The 20,886-nt window shown below is 35.6% G+C and overlaps 1 protein-coding gene across 1 annotated transcript in view; it reads left to right on the top strand.

Annotated features, from left to right (window-relative positions):
* MCTP1 (multiple C2 and transmembrane domain containing 1) overlaps nucleotides 1-20,886 on the top strand; it is a 716,792-nt gene that overhangs the window by 428,297 nt on the left and 267,609 nt on the right. The window contains exons 8-11 of the mRNA XM_036740827.1: nucleotides 2,062-2,121; nucleotides 9,146-9,223; nucleotides 13,242-13,412; nucleotides 18,203-18,333. Coding sequence (XP_036596722.1) covers nucleotides 2,062-2,121; nucleotides 9,146-9,223; nucleotides 13,242-13,412; nucleotides 18,203-18,333 — 440 coding nt within the window. The remainder of the gene's footprint in view (nucleotides 1-2,061; nucleotides 2,122-9,145; nucleotides 9,224-13,241; nucleotides 13,413-18,202; nucleotides 18,334-20,886) is intronic.

The raw sequence follows: 20,886 nt of genomic DNA, 5'->3' as shown, positions 1-20,886 counted from the left end.
AATGAAGAGAAATGACAATAGAAATCTTAATAATGCATACTAAAATAAAAGAAAAGGGTGTTTGGGGTTTTTTTAAACTAAGAATCCTAAAATCCCAATGAGAATTATTAGAATTTGCTTTCAGTAGTCTGTCACAAGAAGTAGTATTCTTTAAGTAAGAAAACATACCTTAGTATGTTACCATTGAGGGAGAAATACAAAGGTGCATTGTGGTTCTAAGATGGGGGCAACCTTCAGGAATATGGGTTTTCCAAATAAAGCTCTTTATCAACAATATTCAAATTCAAAAGTATTTCTTTAAAGAGGTTTTTGAAGAAGCTCCACTTTACCTCTCTAACAGAAGACTGCTGAGTATTATCAAAGAAATGAGTCACATCATACTTGTTCAGAATTTCAAATGATCCCACATTTCATTTCTGCTAACACTCTCTCCACTTGCACAAATGGAATCTATCCATGGCTTGGTAGAACATCGTGTAGATTCTCTGGCCAAAATTACCAATCAGTAAGTTGTTCATCTTCTGGTGATAACTCTCTTCAAATGTGGACTAGTCTTGAGATGGCAGATATCACTGGGCCTGTCCCTCCTTGAAGACCTGTCCATTTGGTAAGACTTGCTAAAACTTATTACTTGCATACAGCAGAGGTATCAAACTCAACAACCTGCAAAACTCTTGAGTGAGTGGCCTGCAGGGATCCATTTCTACTTGAGTTAGACATCACTGGCATAGATTTTAAGAACTCAAAGTCATTTCAGTATTATGAAGAAATACTGGAGTAGAACTCAAGTACAAGAGATAATGTATAACTAACTATACATCAAGCAATAACATGTTTAAGTGTTTCTTATTAGCCCTATGTTTTGCTAGGCTCTGGGGATACAGATATAAAGAAAGCAAAAAAAGGCCTCTTCTCAAGGAGAGTGCGTTCTAAGGGATATCTTCTGAATATGGAGTCTTCTTCTCTGGGGAGGTATGGCAGTAGGCATTCCACTTTACTGAACGCTATGCCAGTAAGTGAAATAAAAAATCTACTGGATCAATTTTACACACACACACACACACACACACACACACACACACACCTCTTTTTTGGGGCATTTTCTAAACTGATTTTTGATGGGTCATTCAGATTTTTAACTGTCATCTTGAAAATAATAACCATAGTCACAGACCATTGCACCAACCCATGACTCATTTTCACCATCCTATGTTTTAGTTCTTCACCATAAAGTTTGTAATCAGTTAAATGTTTCCTTTAGCACTGAGAGAAAGCCCTTATGTGAGACAATATTAGAGATGATTTAAAGAGAGTAATATTTAAATTCTATAAATTACTGCATTTTTCTGACATCTGAACTAGACCAGTAGAGACTTTGCTCAGAGTTTATTTCTTTTAATAAATTGTCCCCAATGTCAAACTTAATATGACTGTGTTCATTTGACCACAGATGGTCTCTTCTGGGCATCAGTTTTAACATTGTAATAGGATAGGTCTAAATTTTGATAAGAAGGCAAGCCCTATTTTACTTTTACAATATCAACTGATGTTCTTGATGAAACCACATGAGCTTCTGAACACGTCTACTCAGAGAAAAAAAGAAAAAAACGTTTTATCGGTTTAGAGATTCTTCAGTAAAAGTCCATGGAAATGTTGCAGAAGGATAAGACTCTTTCCATATTGTCATTGTGCTCAGGAGGCCTATTTAAATCTTTTTTTAAGGAGAAGGAGGAATTTTGTTTTACCAGAAAAATAGTTTTGAATGTTATTAATAATTCTTCTACTTATAGTGAAAGTGTTAGAGATTAAAAGATTTATTAAAGAGTCCCCAAGAATGAAATGGTAAGTGTTAATGTCCAAGCAAGTTTAAAAAAAAGAAAAAAAGCTCTTCTCTGAACCTTAATGTCACTGATGGGAAAAACTTAACCTATTCCAGGAGAGATGTGAAAAACATTCAGAACACTTACAGAAAGCATAGGTTTTTTGTTTTCGTTTTTATTTTTTTGGTAAAATATTTCCGAAACAAACTCAGAATTTAGCTAAATATTTGTTTGTTTCTAGGAACTCTCAGAAAATGAAGTGCTTGGATCGTATTTCTCAGTGAAGTCTTTCTGGTGGAGGGTAATGTTTCAATATGTTATATTGCTACTCTTGATTTTTGTTTTGGGCTAGAAAATTTGACTGTTTCAACACAAACTGGCAAAGATGCTGTTTTCACATTCTTGATTGGCCCTCATTTTGAATACTACGTCATTTATGGCACCTAAATTTAATTTTCCTTTCATTTCCTCATTCCTAAAGACTAAAATACTATATTACTTCTAAAATTCATCGCTTTGAACTGAATTCTTTGAAGAAGGAATTTTGTCACAAATTTGGAACTGATGGAGGATTATGGTTCCTTCTGGTGACCTATTCCATTAGATCCAGTTTTATATGAGATCTTTGGATAGTAATAACATGATCTGATATAGAAAGGTCATTAAGTTTCCATCTTTGTCCTGCTCAAAAAATAGGTTTTGGGTGCCTTGCCACTACCATGCTGTGGATATTTTACTTAAAGTTTTAGAGCTCAGCCTTGTTTGAAAATGTCTTTACTTATTCCACAGAAATTTTAGGCTATTTATGCATTATTTGAAATATTTTGCACAGTCCATATTTCTTTATTTTAAAAAAACGTCTCATTAAGTTAAAAAAAAAACTATACCCCTGCTTTGTATTTAAGGAAAGAAAAAAATGAGACCTCTGCACATGAATTTTTTCAAAATAAGAGATTTCAGTTCAACACTACTTACTTTTTCCTGAGCCCCATCATCCAACTTTCTGCACTATAATTCTACATTTTGCTCTGTGCTGATTACTAATTTCCTCCCTCTGTGAGCTTTCTTCTTTCTTTGAAATTTACATGTGGGACACCATTTCATAGTGTTAGAAATCATGGTGAAAACACTGATATTTTCTGTTCTTTTTTGGTCCTCAAAGAGCATTCAGATCCCTTAAATCACTTATCCTGAAATTCTAAAGAGATTAGGCCCAACCTAGTTTTTATGCTAAAGAATGTTAATGATCTGGCAGAACTGTGAGCTGGCTGGTGTTGAAGTGAAGGTACCTCCTCCCCAGAAGTAAATGAGACTATGGTAGTTGTTCCCCTTCCTAGCTGAACTCTTGTTTAGACTTTCAGTGACCATAGATAACTTGAGGATTAGGACCTTATCATTTTTTTTCATCATTTCATTGAAGGTTTCTTGATAAGTGACCTCTGGTATTTAGTTATTCCACAGACCTTCTTGAAGTAAATGAAATGACCTGTTTGTTTATTCATTTTCTTAAATTGCCCAGATAATTTCATCTGAGAATAATTTTAGATGTGGGCCCCAATCTTTTGAATTATTCAACATCCTTAACATTATCGAAGGGCTTTTGTAAAATTGTCATTTCTACATTATTTTGTGAGTTATTCAAAATGAATAATACTCTTAGCCACATTATCTAAGCCATCAGAACAGAATATTTTCTCTTTCCATTCCCCGACCTCCCTCTCTCTCTCTCTCTCTCTCTCTCACACACACACACACACACACACACATTCACACACACACGATAGATACATATACATCTTATATATATTTATATGTATGTATACACACAAACACATAATATATGTGCAGAACCCAAAATGACAGAAAATTCTGTTTCATTTTACTAAAGACATACTAAAGACAGATATTATTCCACTTGCACAAGTTACTCTACATGGTGGGTTTTTTCTCAGTTATTACCTATCAAATGCTACTTTTTCACCACCCCCTCTTCCAACTTTCAGTATTCCTAATTGATTCTAATCACCCAATGTTGTCCGTGGACATTTCTTAACTCTCTTAACTGCCTAATATTTCTTGTACCAAACATGTAATTAAAAGGAATAACTTATATTGATCATTGAGGTTTAATAGAATGTCTCTTTCTGAGCACCTGTTTTGGGTGTTCCTCAGAGATCATAAAGTGTTAGGCTTTGAAGGAACTGTAGAGATCACTTAGTCTAACTTTATTTTACAGATAAAGAACCAAATACAGAGGATACCCAAGATCATATAGCTATTTAATGTAATGGTAGAGCAGGGATTATAGATTCAGATTCGGCAGGGACTTTAAAGGCCAAGATCAACTTCCTCCATTTATAAAGGAGAAAAATGAGCCTAAGCTAGGTTAAATTATTTGCCCAATCACATAGCTAATAAGTGTCTGAAATAGCATTTGAACTCAAGATTTCCAGGCTCCAAGCCCTGCTCAGGTCATGTGCAACCTAGTTTCCTGAGAACTGCAATCTACATCATACTTTGCTCTAAATATTTTTTTAAGTATTTCAGTGAGTAGGTAGGGTAGCAATCCATGCAAGACATTTTAGGGTCAGTTATGAAATGTTGAAACTACACCTATATAGAGATGTGTCTTTGTGGTTTCCCTGTTAAATGCCTCCCACATTGTGTGGCATTTTTCTAATATCTCCCTAAGTCATTGATGTATGAATGTGTCAGAAGACACACTGAAGTTCTCACATTCAACATTTTGATTTTGTAATTCAGAAAATCAGTAGTTTAAGATTCTTCTTTAAAAATGGTAGGTATGGAGCATGTATATACATGATCAGGAGTCAGTGTGATCATTAATACCACTCCTCTTTGACCAAGTGATACCTTGGTCTTCTCTTTTTGTTTTCCTACAAACATATAGAAAAAAAAAATATGGAAGAATTCAAAAGGCCAAACGTCTTAAATGTTGTAGGCAATCTTGAATGAAGAATGTGCTTTCTCAGATGAAGAGAATAAAATACCTAGAACAAAAGTACCTAAAATAAAAGCTGAAATATATTTATCTAAGGAAAGAGTCAAGTTTAGAATGTCCATCAATTGATTTAAGAAAATACTAAATACTGGTAAAATGTTTTTCAATTAGTCTGTCAAGGAGTTAACTTTTTAAGGACTAAAAATAAAAATGATCTACATAAACCCTAACATCTTAAAACCAGCACATGTTTGAAAAGTAGTTTTATAGTGTTATGTGTTTAAAATAGAACCTAAAAAACAAAGAACTGATGTAGATTTATGATGGATCTACAAGGCTTGTGAGTTGGGGGAAGGTGAGTTAAAATAAAAAATGAGACTCAAAGTCTTAGATTAATCTGAGCCTCACCAAGAGATTGTGATTTTCCAGATAATTTTTAATTATAATTTTTGTCAGTCACTCGTCATCCTAAACTATCTGTCTCAATTGCCTTTAAGATATAGTGCTAACTAAAGACTGCTTTAAAAAAAAACAGTTTATATTCAGCATTGTAAGGAATAGTAAAACAGGACACATTGACCAAGAAAAAAGACCATTACAGGAAATTAAGCAATTCAATGTTTGATTTACAAAAGTATCAAATGTATTAGTGGGAAAGTAAGTAGACGATCAGAAGATAGTGTTTCCTTTTGACAGTTATTAAAACTGAGGCTTATTTTAAAAAATTGATTTGTGACCTTTACCAAACATCTCAGTACATTATAGAAGTAGTTGACAGTAAAATGTACACATACTATGGTCCCCTTTCACACCTTGGATAAAATATTTTGTACCTTGCTAGTATACTTACATTACACATTATTTTCATGTTTATTTACATCTGCATGTGCCATGTCTTCCACTAGACTTTAAGCTCCCAGAAGACCAGACCTGTCTCTCATCTAAAGTTTGTTTCCTCTGCAATCACCTGGCAGTATTCTGATACAGCAAACATTTAATATTTTTTGTCGAATTAAATAGAAGTGAATATTATCAAAGAAAATTTCAGGATACAAATAAGGGAAATATCTCCATTGAAGATCACTTTATTTGATGATAGTCTTCTAAAGAAAATAAAAGATCAAAGATTTTTAATAAGACCATGGTTCTAAAACTAAATTGGACAAAGTACTAAAAGGTTTATTGTAAAAGGCTGCCCTGCATTGAAAGATGGATGAACTGCAAATCCACTTGTTGGAGCACATCATCTGTGTGCAATTCACTGGAATGAGCTTAGTAGGGGAAGAGAAAGATAGAAAGCTTCTGTGACTGGGACTGAGCTGATAATTGCACCATGCTTTGATAAGTATGGGTGTTCATAGTACAAAACAGTCACACTAAAGCTGTCATTATCTCTTCTTTGTAAAGTGTCTCATGGGTCATTTGATTAAATAAAGGCACATGTAGCCCTGTGCTGAAAATAGAGGGAAAATGGACTCTAACAGTCATACTGCCTCATTGTAAACACACAAGCAATATCTTTCCCACCAGTTTTATAATGTCTAGGTGATTATATAGAAGGGTTAGACAGACATAAGAATGAATCAAAGGTAACAAAAGCAAAGGATTATTAAGAAACAAAGATGTTGTAGGAAGAATATCACTGACTTTTCCTCTCACCATATAATAAAGCTAAGTAGGTTGGTTTATTTTCCTGACCTGCATTCAGACTCAGGAAATAATTGACCTATTTGGTAAGATATTTTATTAATGATAACAATAATAATGTAGATTAAGAGGCAGCATTGGGGAGGTTGATAGAATGGTGGACCTAGAGTCAGGATGAACTGGGCTCAAATCCCATGCCTAACTCTCACTAATCATGGGACCATGGGACCATGCGGAAGGGAAGTGCCTACTGTGTGTGTGCTAGGTACTGTGCTAAGCATTTAACAAATATTATTTCATTCAATCCCATTTGATCCTCACAGTAACCCTGAGGGAGGTGCTATTATCATCCTCATTTTACAGTGAGGAGACTAGTATTATCCTCATCCTGGAAGTGATTTCCCAAAAGGTCAGTTAGCATCTGCGGTTGTATTTGAACTCAGGTCTTCTTGCTTCCAGGCCAATGCTCTGTGTATTATGGCACCACCTGGCCACCTCATGGGCATGCCCCAGAACCTCTCTGAGCCTCAGACAACTCTCTAAGACTTGATGTACTAATACCACTGTAAAGATTATGGTCTTAATTGATAGAGAAAGTGCCTACACCAACTAAATCACAGATTTGTAAATATATTGACATTTTATTAAGTTGTTAGCAGCCCAGATTCTAAGATTTCTCTACCCTGAAAATGCATAAGAATGTATCAAGCTCTGGAAGTCTGTACTAAGAAACCAATTGTCAGTTCACTTCTTACCTGCGTAATGTATCTTTTGTCCAGACTGATCAACCAATGAGCCAACGACCAAGCATTTTGTTGTTCTTCTTCAGTTCGACTCTTTGTGACCCCATTTGGGGTTTTCCTGGCAAGGATGCTGGAGTGGTTTGCCGTTTCCTTCTCCAGAACATTTTACAGATGAGGAAACTGAGACAAACAGGCTTAAGTCACCTGCCCAGGGTTGCACAACAGTAAGTGTCTGAGGTCAGATTTAAAATCAGGTCTTCCTGACTCCAGTCCTGGTGCTCTATCCACTGTGCCATCCAGCTGCCCCAAGCATTTACTATGTTCCAGATACGGTACTAGGGCCCAGTGATACTACAAGTGAACAAATAAAACAGAGTCCTTTGCCTTACCTTACCCTCTTGAAAGGGGAAACAGCATGCATACAAATGAGTAAATAAAAAACACATGCAAAGGCATTACAAAGCATATTTTTCCAAATCTCTACCATCTAATTCCTCTCATGACCTTGGGCAAGTCATTTAATCTTGTTTGTCTCACTTTCCTCATCTGTAAAATGCGCTGGAGAAGGAAACAGCAAACGACTCCAGTATTTTTGCCAAGAAAACCCCAAATGGAGTCACAAAGAATCGGCTATGACTAAAATGACTGAATGACAACAACAAAATGATACCTAGACCTACACAGATGGCTTCCTAGAACAATGATTTTGTTGAGGATATTATAACTTCGTCTATTTTCTAAAATAGTCTAGATGGTAATTTTGGTTCACTTTATTTCTTCCTATCCATAGCACTAAATCTGATGACTCCACCTGCATCTTTCTTTTTCGGAGATTTATGTATCCTGGTTCTGAATGTCTGCTAATATCATCTTCTAACCGCCATATTTGATCACACCAGGCAATTCAATTACTCCCTCTGCAATATCCTTTGCTCTTCACTGTCTTTCTTGCTTGGGTCCACTATAAGTGTCTGATATGTTACTATTAGGCCAGATATTTTGCTGGTTTCATTTGGGGTTAGGGGTGCTATTTTTTGTCGTTACTTTGCTTATGTCTCTTTAAGTCAAATATATTTACTCTCAGCCTGTTTCTATTTGGAATGTACTGTTTATGTGATTGTATAATGTCTCCTTGTGGTATAACCTAGTAGCAAACAACTAGAACCATCATGTTGGAGCCTTCACCATTTTGTGTAGGTTTTCATTCATGTAATTTTACATAAGAAACAAAATAGACTTAAAAAAATAATGTTTGAGACTAAAGAAATTGTTCTCTACCCATCCCACCCCCAAATCTCTCCTTGCCATTTTATTTTGTTTTGCAATGAAACTTGAATTTTATTCCTTTGGTCACTGCGTCTTTTATCTACAAACCTCTCAAGTCCTTGACTATCAATTATTCTTATTTTAATATTTCAGGGATCTATTATTTACTCAGGGAATATAGGAACTACCTAGTAGGGAATGGGGAACCCTCTACTCATGCAGATTAGCCCCCCCCCCCTTCAAGTTAGTTAATGGTTTTTAGGAACTACTCTAATCACAGACTTCATAATCGTAGTGATAAGCTTTTCCAGGCTCACCCAGATTGGTCCATTGACACCAGTCAATTGGCAACAGTCCAGTTGGCAACAAGTGGACATACTGTACGTTAATGGTACTGTACTTGAAACCTAGCCAGCTTTGTAGGACTTCAGTCTGACCAAGTCTCATTATTACAATGGAAGGTTAGTATTCCAGTTCCATTGAATCATTCCACCAGAGGAAAACAATAACCATCATGTATATATTTTGGATAAGGTATATGCTTATCTTTTCTGTTCTATAAGAAATTTTCTGGTACCTTAGATAGTAGTGCTACAGTGTTTTCAAAAATTGTTTTGTGAACATGATTCAAACACTTATGAAGATTAGGGATGGATAGGCACACTGTTCACATCCTCATATAGTTCTGACCATTCATTTCAATCCAGACCTACAGAACCCCTGCTTTTCCAGCCTTGGGCTTCTCCAGAGCAGATCTCCAGAATCCTTGTTGCCAAAATACAAAAGTAAGTTGTACCATTCCATTTCCCCTTTCTAAGCTCACATGAGAAGCAAACTGACAGTAGAATGACCTTGCTAAAAATTCGTCTCCTTGTCCATCTTGTTTTTGTAGCATGATGAAAGGCAATAATTTAACAGTCATTTAAGTTGAACTAATTTACTCACGTGCTCTGAAATCCTGTCGGTTGAACTATATTGTTACCTGGCATCATGAATCAGTAAATCAATGCAAGAATAAATGGCTTTTTTGGTGGTGGTTAGTTTTTTGTTTTGTTTTGTTTTCTTCTTTGCTTTGGGAATTTTTTGCTTGTTTTTGTTTTTAAAAAGCAGAGAGAGAGGGATGGGTGGAAGAACAGGAAGGAAAATAAAGGAAAGGAGAGGAGAGGAGAAGGAGTGGTATTTGTGATCTGTGTTTATTGAATAATGTCTTATGTTTGCTTAATATTCTAGTAGGGATACTGTAAATACTCAGTAAATAATTTTATTAATAATATTTAAATCAGCATATTTTACCCAGGAGTAAAAATGTGTTATTTTTATTTTTATTTTGATTGAGGTATTTGATTTTTTTAAATAGAATTACCATTAGAATTTTTTTAAAAAGGTTTATTTCTCCATTTGCCATATGAATCCTGTTTCTCTCTTCAGATGTTCAAAATGTACAAGCCAAACTACTATCCCAATAGCTATACTTAAAAATGGGTAATACTGTCTTTAGAAATGTAATCAGGGGGCAGCTAGGTGGTGCAGTGGATAGAGCACCAGCCCTGGATTTAGGAGGACCTGATTTCAAATCTGGCCTGAGACACTTATTAGCTGTGTGACCCTGGGGAAGTCGCTTAATCCCCATTGCCTCCAAAACTAATCAAACAAAAAAGAAATGTAAGCAATACGAGTGATTAATGTGATGATGTTTCATTAGGTAACCTTAGTTAAATGGAGAAGAGAAGAGAATCTCTGAGAAAGTAAAATATATACCCAATAAGTTGTACTGCAGGCTAATTTCCAAAGAGGTTCAAGTATTTGAATGCATGCGGTTGGCTATTCAGAGTTTTCACCTTGTCTGTTGTCATATATTCCTTTGCTGTTTGCAATCTCCATTCCATTCATCATTACCTTTATGTAATAGTTTTGCTTCAGGCTCATTAGTTCTTCCTAGCACTTAGACTATGTGTCGTCTTGACTGCTAACACTTTGTAACAAAAGTAAAGCTGCTACACTGATGAATGCTTCTGTTGAAAGGCATAATCCTTTTTAAAAAAAAGAGAGAAGAGGAAAAAGGTTATTTTTAATAGGGTAACATTTCTCCATATTATTATTTTATCATTTAAAAAATCTTTTAGCCAGGGGCCACACTTGTCAGTCTGCCATTACTGAACTTTTTGCATTGGGAAAATATTTCCCCCACACTGGATCCCACACTTCCCCCGTCTGCATCACCAGTGTTCACTTTATCTATTCCATTATCCAGCTCATTTTGGAAAAGTCCCTGCCAGGTTGTAGAAAAGCATTTCATAACAACTAATGGCAGCACTAAAACCTCCATTAAGTTCATTTTATTTCCCCATGAGCATTTAATATTCCATGTGCCTTTTTGGTCTGTAGGTCAAGTTCTTTGTCTCCTGTGAGAAATCAGAAAAATAGTCTTTCAAAAACTTAAATATTTATTTATTACCTCCATAAAATTTTGGGGGGAAAATGTACCCTTGATTGGCAACAATTATCATTTTGTATTTCATTAATTTTTAGGGACCCCAATGGTGTCTTTATAGCTACTCTAAATTCCAAAGAAATAACAATTAGATATCCCTAACAAAATGGTTAAAATTTGTAGATATAAACAGATACAGGTAATAAAAAAAGATGTCATACATTAGTATTATGGGAGGATCTAGTAGTCGGAGTCATTTCAAGGTACAGTAATACTTATACTATGGATTAATGTTGCCAGAAGAGAAGCAGGAATAACCTTAGCATGAGTACATGAACATCTTCCAAAACTATTCCAGAGCCCCTGTGCTAAACTGATGAATTTTGCTCCTTGGGCCCTCACTTAGAACCCTGCTGACTTTTATGTAATGTAAAATTCTTAAGCTTAACTCCATAGGTTTCCAATCCACAATAAATTAAAAACAATAAACCAGAAAGGAAAAGCAGAATGGAGTGATATTAGAAGCACTATGACAACAGCAGTGACAGAAATAATCTGACATTGCAGGAGGTGAAAAGAAAAACTAAAAAGCAGATATAGAATTCTATTACCACATAGTGGCCTAATGGATCCTAAAATCAAAGAATTTCAGCATTGGAAGGAACCCTAAAGCTCATCTAATCAAGTCTGTTCAGTTCCCAGATGAAAAACCAGAGATCCCAACAAATGAAATGACTTTCTCAAGTCATTTACTCATACTGATACCCCAGGAAAAAAAATCTAGTATTCTAGTAAGAAACCAAGAAGTCTAACCTACATTTTATAAAGGCATATTTCCATCAGAAATGGATAGAAAGTTAGACTGTCTATTAAATATTTATCATGTGCTGAGTACTGTGGTAAGCATTGGGCATATAAAGAAAAGATGATAGATAGATAGATAGATAGATAGATAGATAGATAGATAGATAGATTGGATAGATGGTAGATAGATGTTTAGATGATTTAAATTTTGACCCTCAAAAGGGCAAGCTTCAATTGTGTGGGAAACTTCCATTTCCCAAAGATATTAGCTAAATAAGACATTATGGTGAGGTGTAATAAATTGAGTCACAAGATGATGGAGTTACATGAAGCAGACCATGATTATACAATTAAGACGAAAGAAATTAGGTAAAATGCAGGTTAAACAACAATTCTGGAACACTTAGAATTTGAAATGAATCTTGGAATTCCTTTTGAAATGAATGCAAACAATGAGAACCGTGAATGGGATTATAAAAAGAAACAATCACTTTTGGTAACATGTACAGACAACTCCAATAAGACAATAAATTGCAGAGAAGGTACAAACTGGCATTGTTAGGGGAAATTCTTAATTGAGAGCTCCCTACACTGATAAAATCTCGTCAAAAATGATTCTGCCTGAAACCAAAGTAAGAAGTGTCAAGATTATAGACTGAACGCTTAGTTCATTTTGTATACCAAGTAAATCTCCTATTAGGCTACCTTTAATACTGACATAGATAGCATTACTACCTTATATGCTGTTCTGATTTCATTCAAGTTCAATATTATCATAATTTAGAAGTGAACGTGACTGACAAAATTCAATAGAGAAAAAAATATTCAAATATCTAAAGGAAAAATAAAATCAGGAGCATATATTTGTCTCATAAAGCATGCATTTATAGTTTTTTAAGTATAATTTCTCTCCCCGTGGGAAAGCAGGCTTCAGGTTTAGGTGCCAATTGTTTGGTCGATTTTAGTCATTCTATCAAGGTCAACAGTAAACTACAACTCCAAGCCTTTTGATCATCCTCTTCAATGGATAGAATCTCAGTGGATCTCTCTATGTGCCAAGACAGAGGCAGTAGTGGTATTTTGCTTCCAGAATCTTATTCAGTAATCCTAGAGAGAATAATGAATTGTAATAATAAAGTCAGAACTTGAAAGAAAATAGATCATCTAAAGCAAAAGTCGGTAAGCTACAAATTGCCATGATTTGCCTGTACCATTAAGTATCATAAATTACTTTCATAAATTATTTGCAGCAGGTGATTATTGATGGTCAGCATTTGCAGATCTTCCTGAAGTTCCTACAAGTCATTGGGATTTGAACAGTTCAGACCCTTGACTGTGTTATAGGTTAAATATGCATTTTGATGACTTTTCATTCATTAAACTCTTTACAAAGATCCTGAAAACTGCCATAGGGTTATATTTAACATGGGTGATACATATTTTAAAAGCTTCAAACAAGTTGAAAAATTTGATTCTCTCTTTTTGAGTAGCAGAATAAAAAAAAAACTTAAGTATCAAATAAATTATTGGTTATATTTTGAAGTAACTCTCTTTTCCTTTACCCAAAGTTTCAGACCCAAAGTTTACGTCTCTCAGACTTGCACAGAAAATCCCACCTATGGAGAGGAATCGTAAGCATCACTTTGATAGAAGGGAGAGACCTCAAGGCCATGGATTCAAATGGATTTAGTGATCCCTATGTGAAATTCCGGCTTGGTCATCAGAAGTACAAGAGCAAGGTACTTTGCCTTTATCGTGTTTTTATTCAATGTTTGTAAGGTTTGATTCTATTAATGACTATACTTTTAAAACTGAAGAAACTAGTCTCTGATAAATACAGCAGAACCCCTTCATAGGGTTTCCATCAGAAGTGAGAACTAACATATGCTGTGTTTTCCAAGACTTTTACTTTATGTAATTGCAAAGTTTCAGGGGCACAATATGATGTGTGTTGTATCTAAATTGAGAGGTATCTTATGGAGTGAATAGAAATTTTCCTTGTAGTCTTGCCTCTGATAAGACATTTGGCAAGACAAGCCTCTGACATATACAGGCTGTACACTACTGGGCAAGTCACTTAAATTCTTACCATCTCAAATTATTCTCTAAGACTATATGTTAGTCAAGTTGTTGACCGACATCAGTGGGCGGGGGGGGGGGGGGGCGAGGAGTTTCCATCCTGGGAGTTCCTTACGCTGATATAATCACAACCCTATCCTCCATCCACCCCACCCCACCCCTAAAAAAAAGCAAAACTCTGAATCTGTGTATGAGCCTGTTTAATGCTCTGCTTCTTGATGCTGGTGCTCACTACTGATTTGGGGCAATTCATCACATCCATTTCAGGCTACTGACCACCTACCACCATGACTGAAATTCGTTCATTGTAGTGCCATTATACATATCAATTGTTTTTGCAAATGCCGCTACAAAGCGTTCATTAGTTTTAGCCATGCTTGGGAATTTCATAGCAATGATTCTTCAGTGGTTAAATGAACCATAATTAGAAGTTGAAGACATTATACCAATTTTATCTATCAAATGGATGTTTATTGAGCGCTTGCTACTATGTGTTGGTCACTATGGTTGATCTGGAACACTACTCTATAAGACACAGTTCCTGCCTCCCCAGAAGTCTAGTTGGGGAAAATGAGGCATAAATACATTAAAAGTCAATAATACAAGGCAATATTAGCTCGCGTTTTATCTTGTACTTTACAATGCACTTTTCTCACGTACATCATTGCTATGCTCATATCCAAGATAAGGAAGCTGGGGTCAGATGTCAAGAGGCTTGTTCATATAATTTTGCTAGGAAGTAGTGAAACTGAGATTCAAATCCAGATCTTCAGACTACAATTCTAATGTCCTTTTTAGTGTCCCCAGCAGTGATACAGATAAAAAGTACTACTGGAGTTTATAGAAGAGAGAGTCATGTCTTATTTTTATATTAAAAATTCATATTTACCCACACTCTTATTTTTGTTAATCTGGGTTGAATTTGATGACAATGGACTTGTCTTAATGTAATGTACTTAGGGGACGTTTGAATAACTTCTTTATACACACAATTCTATGTATTTTTCTCCCAGCCAGTGTTCAGTGATGTTTGAGGAAGTAAGAATCACACAACTATATGCCAGTAACACTGATTGTTTTTTATCTTTTACTTTGCCAGATAACTTCCCATTTCTGTGCCCCTTAACAGAGGTGTCAAACTCAAGGCCCAGGAAGACTGAATGGGGCCTGAGCCAGATAAAAATGTAATTGGGAAATGTTTAACAAAATGAATAAAAACACAATACAACATAGATAATATTGATTTGTGGTTTTCTGAGTAAAGTTATGGCTTAACTTTGATACCACTGCTCTATGAGGTTTAAACCGTTATTACACTTCTAATCTTTGGGCCTGAAATATGAAATCTAGCACTGAGCACTTCTCACCTTTGTTCTTTCTCTCTCTAATTCTTTGGCTGATTAAATTTAATTTATGAGCTTTTAAATCATGGTTCATTTGGTTACGCATATATACCATAGTTTTCCTTTTTCAAACTTTCTACTCCTAAAGACTTTTGTTCTAATACTAAGCTGCGCCTCTCTGCTTAAAGGAAAGAAATCCATCTAGGTTATTCTGTTGGCTGCTGCGACCAAGGGTCTTTTAACAGTTAGCCTGGAGTTTCTAAGGATGGCTACTAAAAACTGGAAATCATAGGATCATAGATTTAAGTCTCTAAGAGATCTCACAAGCCATATAGTAGAATCCTCCCTTTTTCAGATAAAGAACTTCAGCGCAGAAAGAGAATGTCATTTGCCTATGGCTGCATGATAAGTATCAGAGCCAGAATTAAAGTCCGGGCCTTTTGATTCTAAATCTAGCTTTCTTCCCACTATTCCACACTGCCTCTTCTTCCCTGTATAACCTACATGAGAGACGTAGTGTTCATTTGTTCATGCTAAAAATATAAATACATTGAATAACACTGTAAAGATGGGCACTTTGAGGGTGATGTTTTTCTTAATTCTTAATTAGTCAGTTCTTTATTATAAAACATGAAATGGATTCTCCTGCCCCTTTCTTCTTTTTTCTTTCAGCCCTCAGTTAGGATATAAAGTTCTCTGAATGACTCTTTTTCCCCCTATTCTATCTTCTCCGTGCCTTTTCACAAATAAATCTTGTCAATTCTTCTCTTTTTCTCATCTGGCCCAAATGAGAGTTTTTTTCCTTTTCCTCTCCACTTTGGCCATAATTCCTTTTAAAAAAATGCTATTTCTGCTAGTCAAGAATTTATAATGTACAAGTTGCATTTTAAAAGCAGCCTTCACTGACTTGACATTGTTTACTAATTTTTTTTAATTTTTATTTAATTTTTATTTAATTTATGGAATAAAACAAGCATTTCCATAACAGTATAATTTTTAAAAAGATGATCGCATATGAAACTGCAAATATATTATGTACAACATGCTATTCTTTATCATGCAAATTTCTTTTTTTTCTTTTATTTTCCATTTTTTCTTCCTTTCCCCCCAGCCCTAGAGATGGCCACCATTAGACACAAGTGTGTGTATGCATGTATGTAAAATCATTGTATACATACTTCTCCTCACTAATGATTAGAGAGTGATGATTTTTTAAATTATTTAAGAATCAATCTTCTGGATTGCCAGCTATTTGAAAACAACCTTGTTCTTCTTTTTATACCCCTTACAGCATCCTACATTTCATATTTCATGCCTCCAAATGTGAAACATAAAAAAATATTTTAACCTAATAGAACATAGAAATGGAAATGTCTGGTAGTAAATATTTGTTCAATTGATAGGAACTATATATTAATATTCTCTAGAATTTCAGTAACTTTTCCCTAGACTTCTGAACTTTTTAGATAAAATTTGATGTCACAAATAAAGTTCAGAATAATATAACATAATGCAAAGTGTATTCTGAAAAATAATTGTCTTTCTCACCACCTCAACTCCTGCCCTTATACTGGGGGAGTTCAATGTATACATTGGTTCTCTGTCAAGCATCTCACTTCCCAGATCCTCACTCTACTCAATCATGACCTCCTCCTGTACTCCAAATCAGCTCAAATCCCCTCTTCAACAAGAGACCTTTCCCTGTCTCCCAACTCTCTGTTGATGCCATCCCTCTGAGATTACCCTCCATTAATATTGAATATTTATTCTGTGTGTATGGTTGTTTGCATGTTGTCTCCCTCATTAGAATGTGAGCTCCTTTAAGGACCATATTTTTGCCTTTTCTTTGTTTCCACAGCACCTATCATGGGTTCCTGGCACATAGTAAGTGCTTCAGCATCATTGACTGACTAACTTGATGGTTTAATTGACAATGTTCTACCATTCCACAATAGCCTGATTTTAATACTTTTTTTGAGCTTTCTTATATAGACTTCTGTGGAGAGACCACCTTAGAATAAAGTACTTTTGATACTTCAATAAATAAACCTCCTTGTATGGTCTCCAGAATGCATGTTTCTTCTACTAAATTCCTCTCTGTATCCTATAATACCTATTAACTCTAGTGCCTTGAATACATTCAATAAATATTTGTTGATTTGGTTTCATTTAAATTGTGTTAGAATTTTCGTGGTCATTTTTAGTCATGTTCATAACTCCATTTGAGGTTTTCTTGGCAGAGATAATGGAGTGGTTTGCCATTTCCTTTTCCAGCTCATTTTACAGATAAGGAAACTGAGACAAACAGGGTTGAGTGACTTGCCCAGGGTCACACAGCGAGTAAGTGTCTGAGGCTATATTTTAACTCAGGAAGATGAGTCTACCAAACTCAGGGCATGGCATTTTATCCACTGCACCTCCTAGCTGTCTCTGTGTTAGAATGGGGTTGCTTTATAATTGCAATAAGCCTCAAAAATTAGCAGAAAACTATTTCTTTGTAACTTTAACAGACACTTAGAGAATGGTCATTTTGCTAATAGAAGAAACTTAGTAGCCCTGTATGCTTCTGCCATAACTTAATATAAAGTCATCATAGCAACTGTCTAGTTTCTGTATTGTTCAGCCAAATTCTCCAAACTGTGGGTAGCCAGGGAACAGAAATAAAAAATTTCACGAAACTCTAGTTTTCCTCTTTGTGCCATGATAACTCCTCCCATTGATTAGTATTATAAAGAATCTCTCATATTGTCTAACTGAGGTTTTCAGCCTCTTTCCCTTCCTAAGTTAGGAATATTTCAGTCTGATTCTCAAATTGTTATCTAGCATTGTCTCCTGTCCAACACTCAGGAGTGCTGAGGGTGAGATTCCTTCCTCAAGAAAAGTATTGTTCATTTTTCACGACAAACCATCATTTAGGGTCTCCTTTTTGGTGGGAACAGTAAGCATGGTAAATGTGCCCTATTATCCATGGTTCCTGGGATTTTTTTAATAAAGCCTCTGACAAGTTCTTATGATTTCCTGGTAGTACCTAAAATTTAATTTTGTGTCACAGGCAAGAGGAGCTTCAATTATAAAGCAATAATTACTTTCCTGTTCCTTTTTTCTAGATTATGCCAAAAACATTGAATCCTCAGTGGAGGGAACAGTTTGACTTTCATCTCTATGAAGAGCGAGGAGGAATTATTGATATCACTGCATGGGACAAAGATGCTGGGAAGAGGGATGATTTTATTGGCAGGTTTGTGCTAGTCAGTCTTTTTATTTCACTCTGGAGGGGAGTAGATTATCAAAAATGGTCTTTGTTTTAAATTTAATTCTCATAACCAACGCTTATCATTATGAAAGAAATGTAGGACTTTACCAGAGGACTCATAGCTTTTGGTATTTATTTCACACTGCAGAGGACTGAAAGGGAGATCTTAGTATTGACCAGTAGGTGGCAGTTTTGACCAGTTGATGGACAGAAACTATCCTAAGTGGAAAGTCTGTGTAAAAAGGATCCAGAGGCAAGTGGTTTCTTTCCTATAGCAGAGCTTCTTGTTTGGAAGCATTGGAAATAGGGATAAAGGAGTCTTTTGCACTTTTTTTAAAAATGAACTTGTTAGTCTCTAGTTAGTTGCTATGGCAACTTTTCATAAAACATTTTGTTATGACCATAAAATGCTGTTTTTGTAAGGTACAACAAAGGATGGAATCTTTAGAATCTCTTTAGAAATTCATGAAATTGTGTAAAGTCACCATGTTTTCAGTATAGGAAAAACAGTAATTAAGAAAATATGTATTAATTTAATATGTATTATATATTAATATGTATTAATTTAATAATGGAGTAGAGCAACTTAAAGGCTGAGATCCATATGATGTAAACATGTAAATCTTAATTTATATTGAATAGCTGGTTGCAGAGGATCATGAAATATAAAGCTGAAAGGGACCTTAGAGAGCATCTAGTTCAAGCCCTCTAATTGTACAAGGAAACTGAGACCCAAAGAGATTAAGAAATGTGCCACCACCTGAAGGCCTTTATTATCTTTTATCTTCTATTGTTTTAGCCTCCTAAATAGTCTACCTGCTTCTAGTTTCTCCTTTCTCAATTCTTCCTCCACATAGCTGTCAGAATAATTTTCCTAAGGTACATATGGGTTGGACTGTGCTACTCCCTCATTCAGGAATCTTCAATGACTCCCAGTTCCATTTAGGATAAAATACAAGCTCTTCACCCAACAATTTAAACCTTCCACAATCTGATTCCAACCTAGCTCTCCAGATATATTTCTTATTATGCCTATTCTTGCACCAAAGACCAGCCAAATCGTCCTGCTTATTTTATTGCATCTCAAGCGTAGCAATCCACATGCCATTTCTGTGGCTTCTCACAGGCCACTCCCTGCCAATTACTCCCAGTCTTTTTCATGACTACTTCCTAACATCCTTAAGTTCCTTTGAAGGACAGCTCAAGTGATCAAGCCTCAGATCTAAAGAACAAGTTATTCTTGGAGAAGCCAGCTATGAGAAGCATGAGTACAAAGGCCAAAACCATAAGACGGTGGTCTTCATGAAGGTGACTTCGTGAAGCATTGAATCTGCTTCCATGAGAAATTGAGCAGCTTCTAATAGGGCCAGAGCATTCAGATCTCTTGGAGAAGGGTGAGGGTGTAGAATAAGCTTTCTTCCACCATGGCCAGGGAGGAAATGGTTCCTGAAACCTCTCTGATGGGAGAAGGGGTATACGGGTAAATGTTTAACAGCTGAGGGGACCAGGGGGAGGAATGTATATGCAACACACTTATAAGTTTAATCTGCATTGTTAACAGTTTTTCCACCTTTCTTAAGTCTAGACAGTCAACAATATCATACCCTGATTTATAGCATTTGTCTCTTTCCAAAGTGTAAATACTCAGACTGAAAATTTAACAATTGGCTCCAGTTCAAAATGGCCCCAGCACATCTCTGTATTGGAATATATATGAGAAAAGTCCCAGGCTAGGTCCCATATTGAGAACTGGAAAAGCAGATTCAGAGAACTATGAATGAATAACATAAAATTGGAACTAGAATAAAGTTAATGTTAAGAAGCCAGCTGAGGAAAAGAAAGGCAAGAGGAAAACAAGAAGAGCAAGCAAATGTTCTAGGACTTTTATATAAGGCTAAGAACTGTTGTTATCCTTTCCATCAATTATTCTACCTACCCTCAATTGTATTACCCTTAGGGTAAAATAATAATGGCTAGCATTTGTATGTCTCTTTAATGTTTGTAAAGTCCTTCGCCTATACTATCTTATTTGATCCACACGACAACCCTGGGAGATAATATGTTGTCACCATTTTACAGATGAGAAGATTGTTAAGTGACTTTCATGTTTACAGAGCTATTAAGTGTCAGAGGCAGGATTCAAATAGAGGTCTTCCTGTGTCCAAGTGCAACATTCTATTCACTGTAGCACCTCGCTGTTGCACTTCCTATTACACTCCCTTTTAAATATCTTAAGAGTTGGTTATGTTCTTAATAAAGAGGAATAACTAGAGGAAAGATATCCCTAGGGTCTACTGTTTGTAGTGGGTCTGGTGTAAGAGAATCCTCAAAAAACTAGTAGCACGAATAGCACCTTGAAACCTGAAGGGGGCAGCAGTGAACTGAAACCTGGGCTTACGGGTGATGATAATAAGAATAAGAATAATAAACAACATGCTGATATAATATTTTGGGTTTGCAAAGCACTTTTCTCACAACTGTCTGATATAAGGAATGCCTATAGCATTACTATCATTAAAAATGGGGCTGGGGGTGCGG

The sequence above is a fragment of the Trichosurus vulpecula genome, chromosome 1 (genome assembly GCF_011100635.1).
Source record: "Trichosurus vulpecula isolate mTriVul1 chromosome 1, mTriVul1.pri, whole genome shotgun sequence".
Lineage (NCBI taxonomy): Eukaryota > Metazoa > Chordata > Mammalia > Diprotodontia > Phalangeridae > Trichosurus > Trichosurus vulpecula.
Note: the sequence above shows the minus strand (reverse complement) of the source record. Positions and strands in the feature narration are given on the sequence as shown.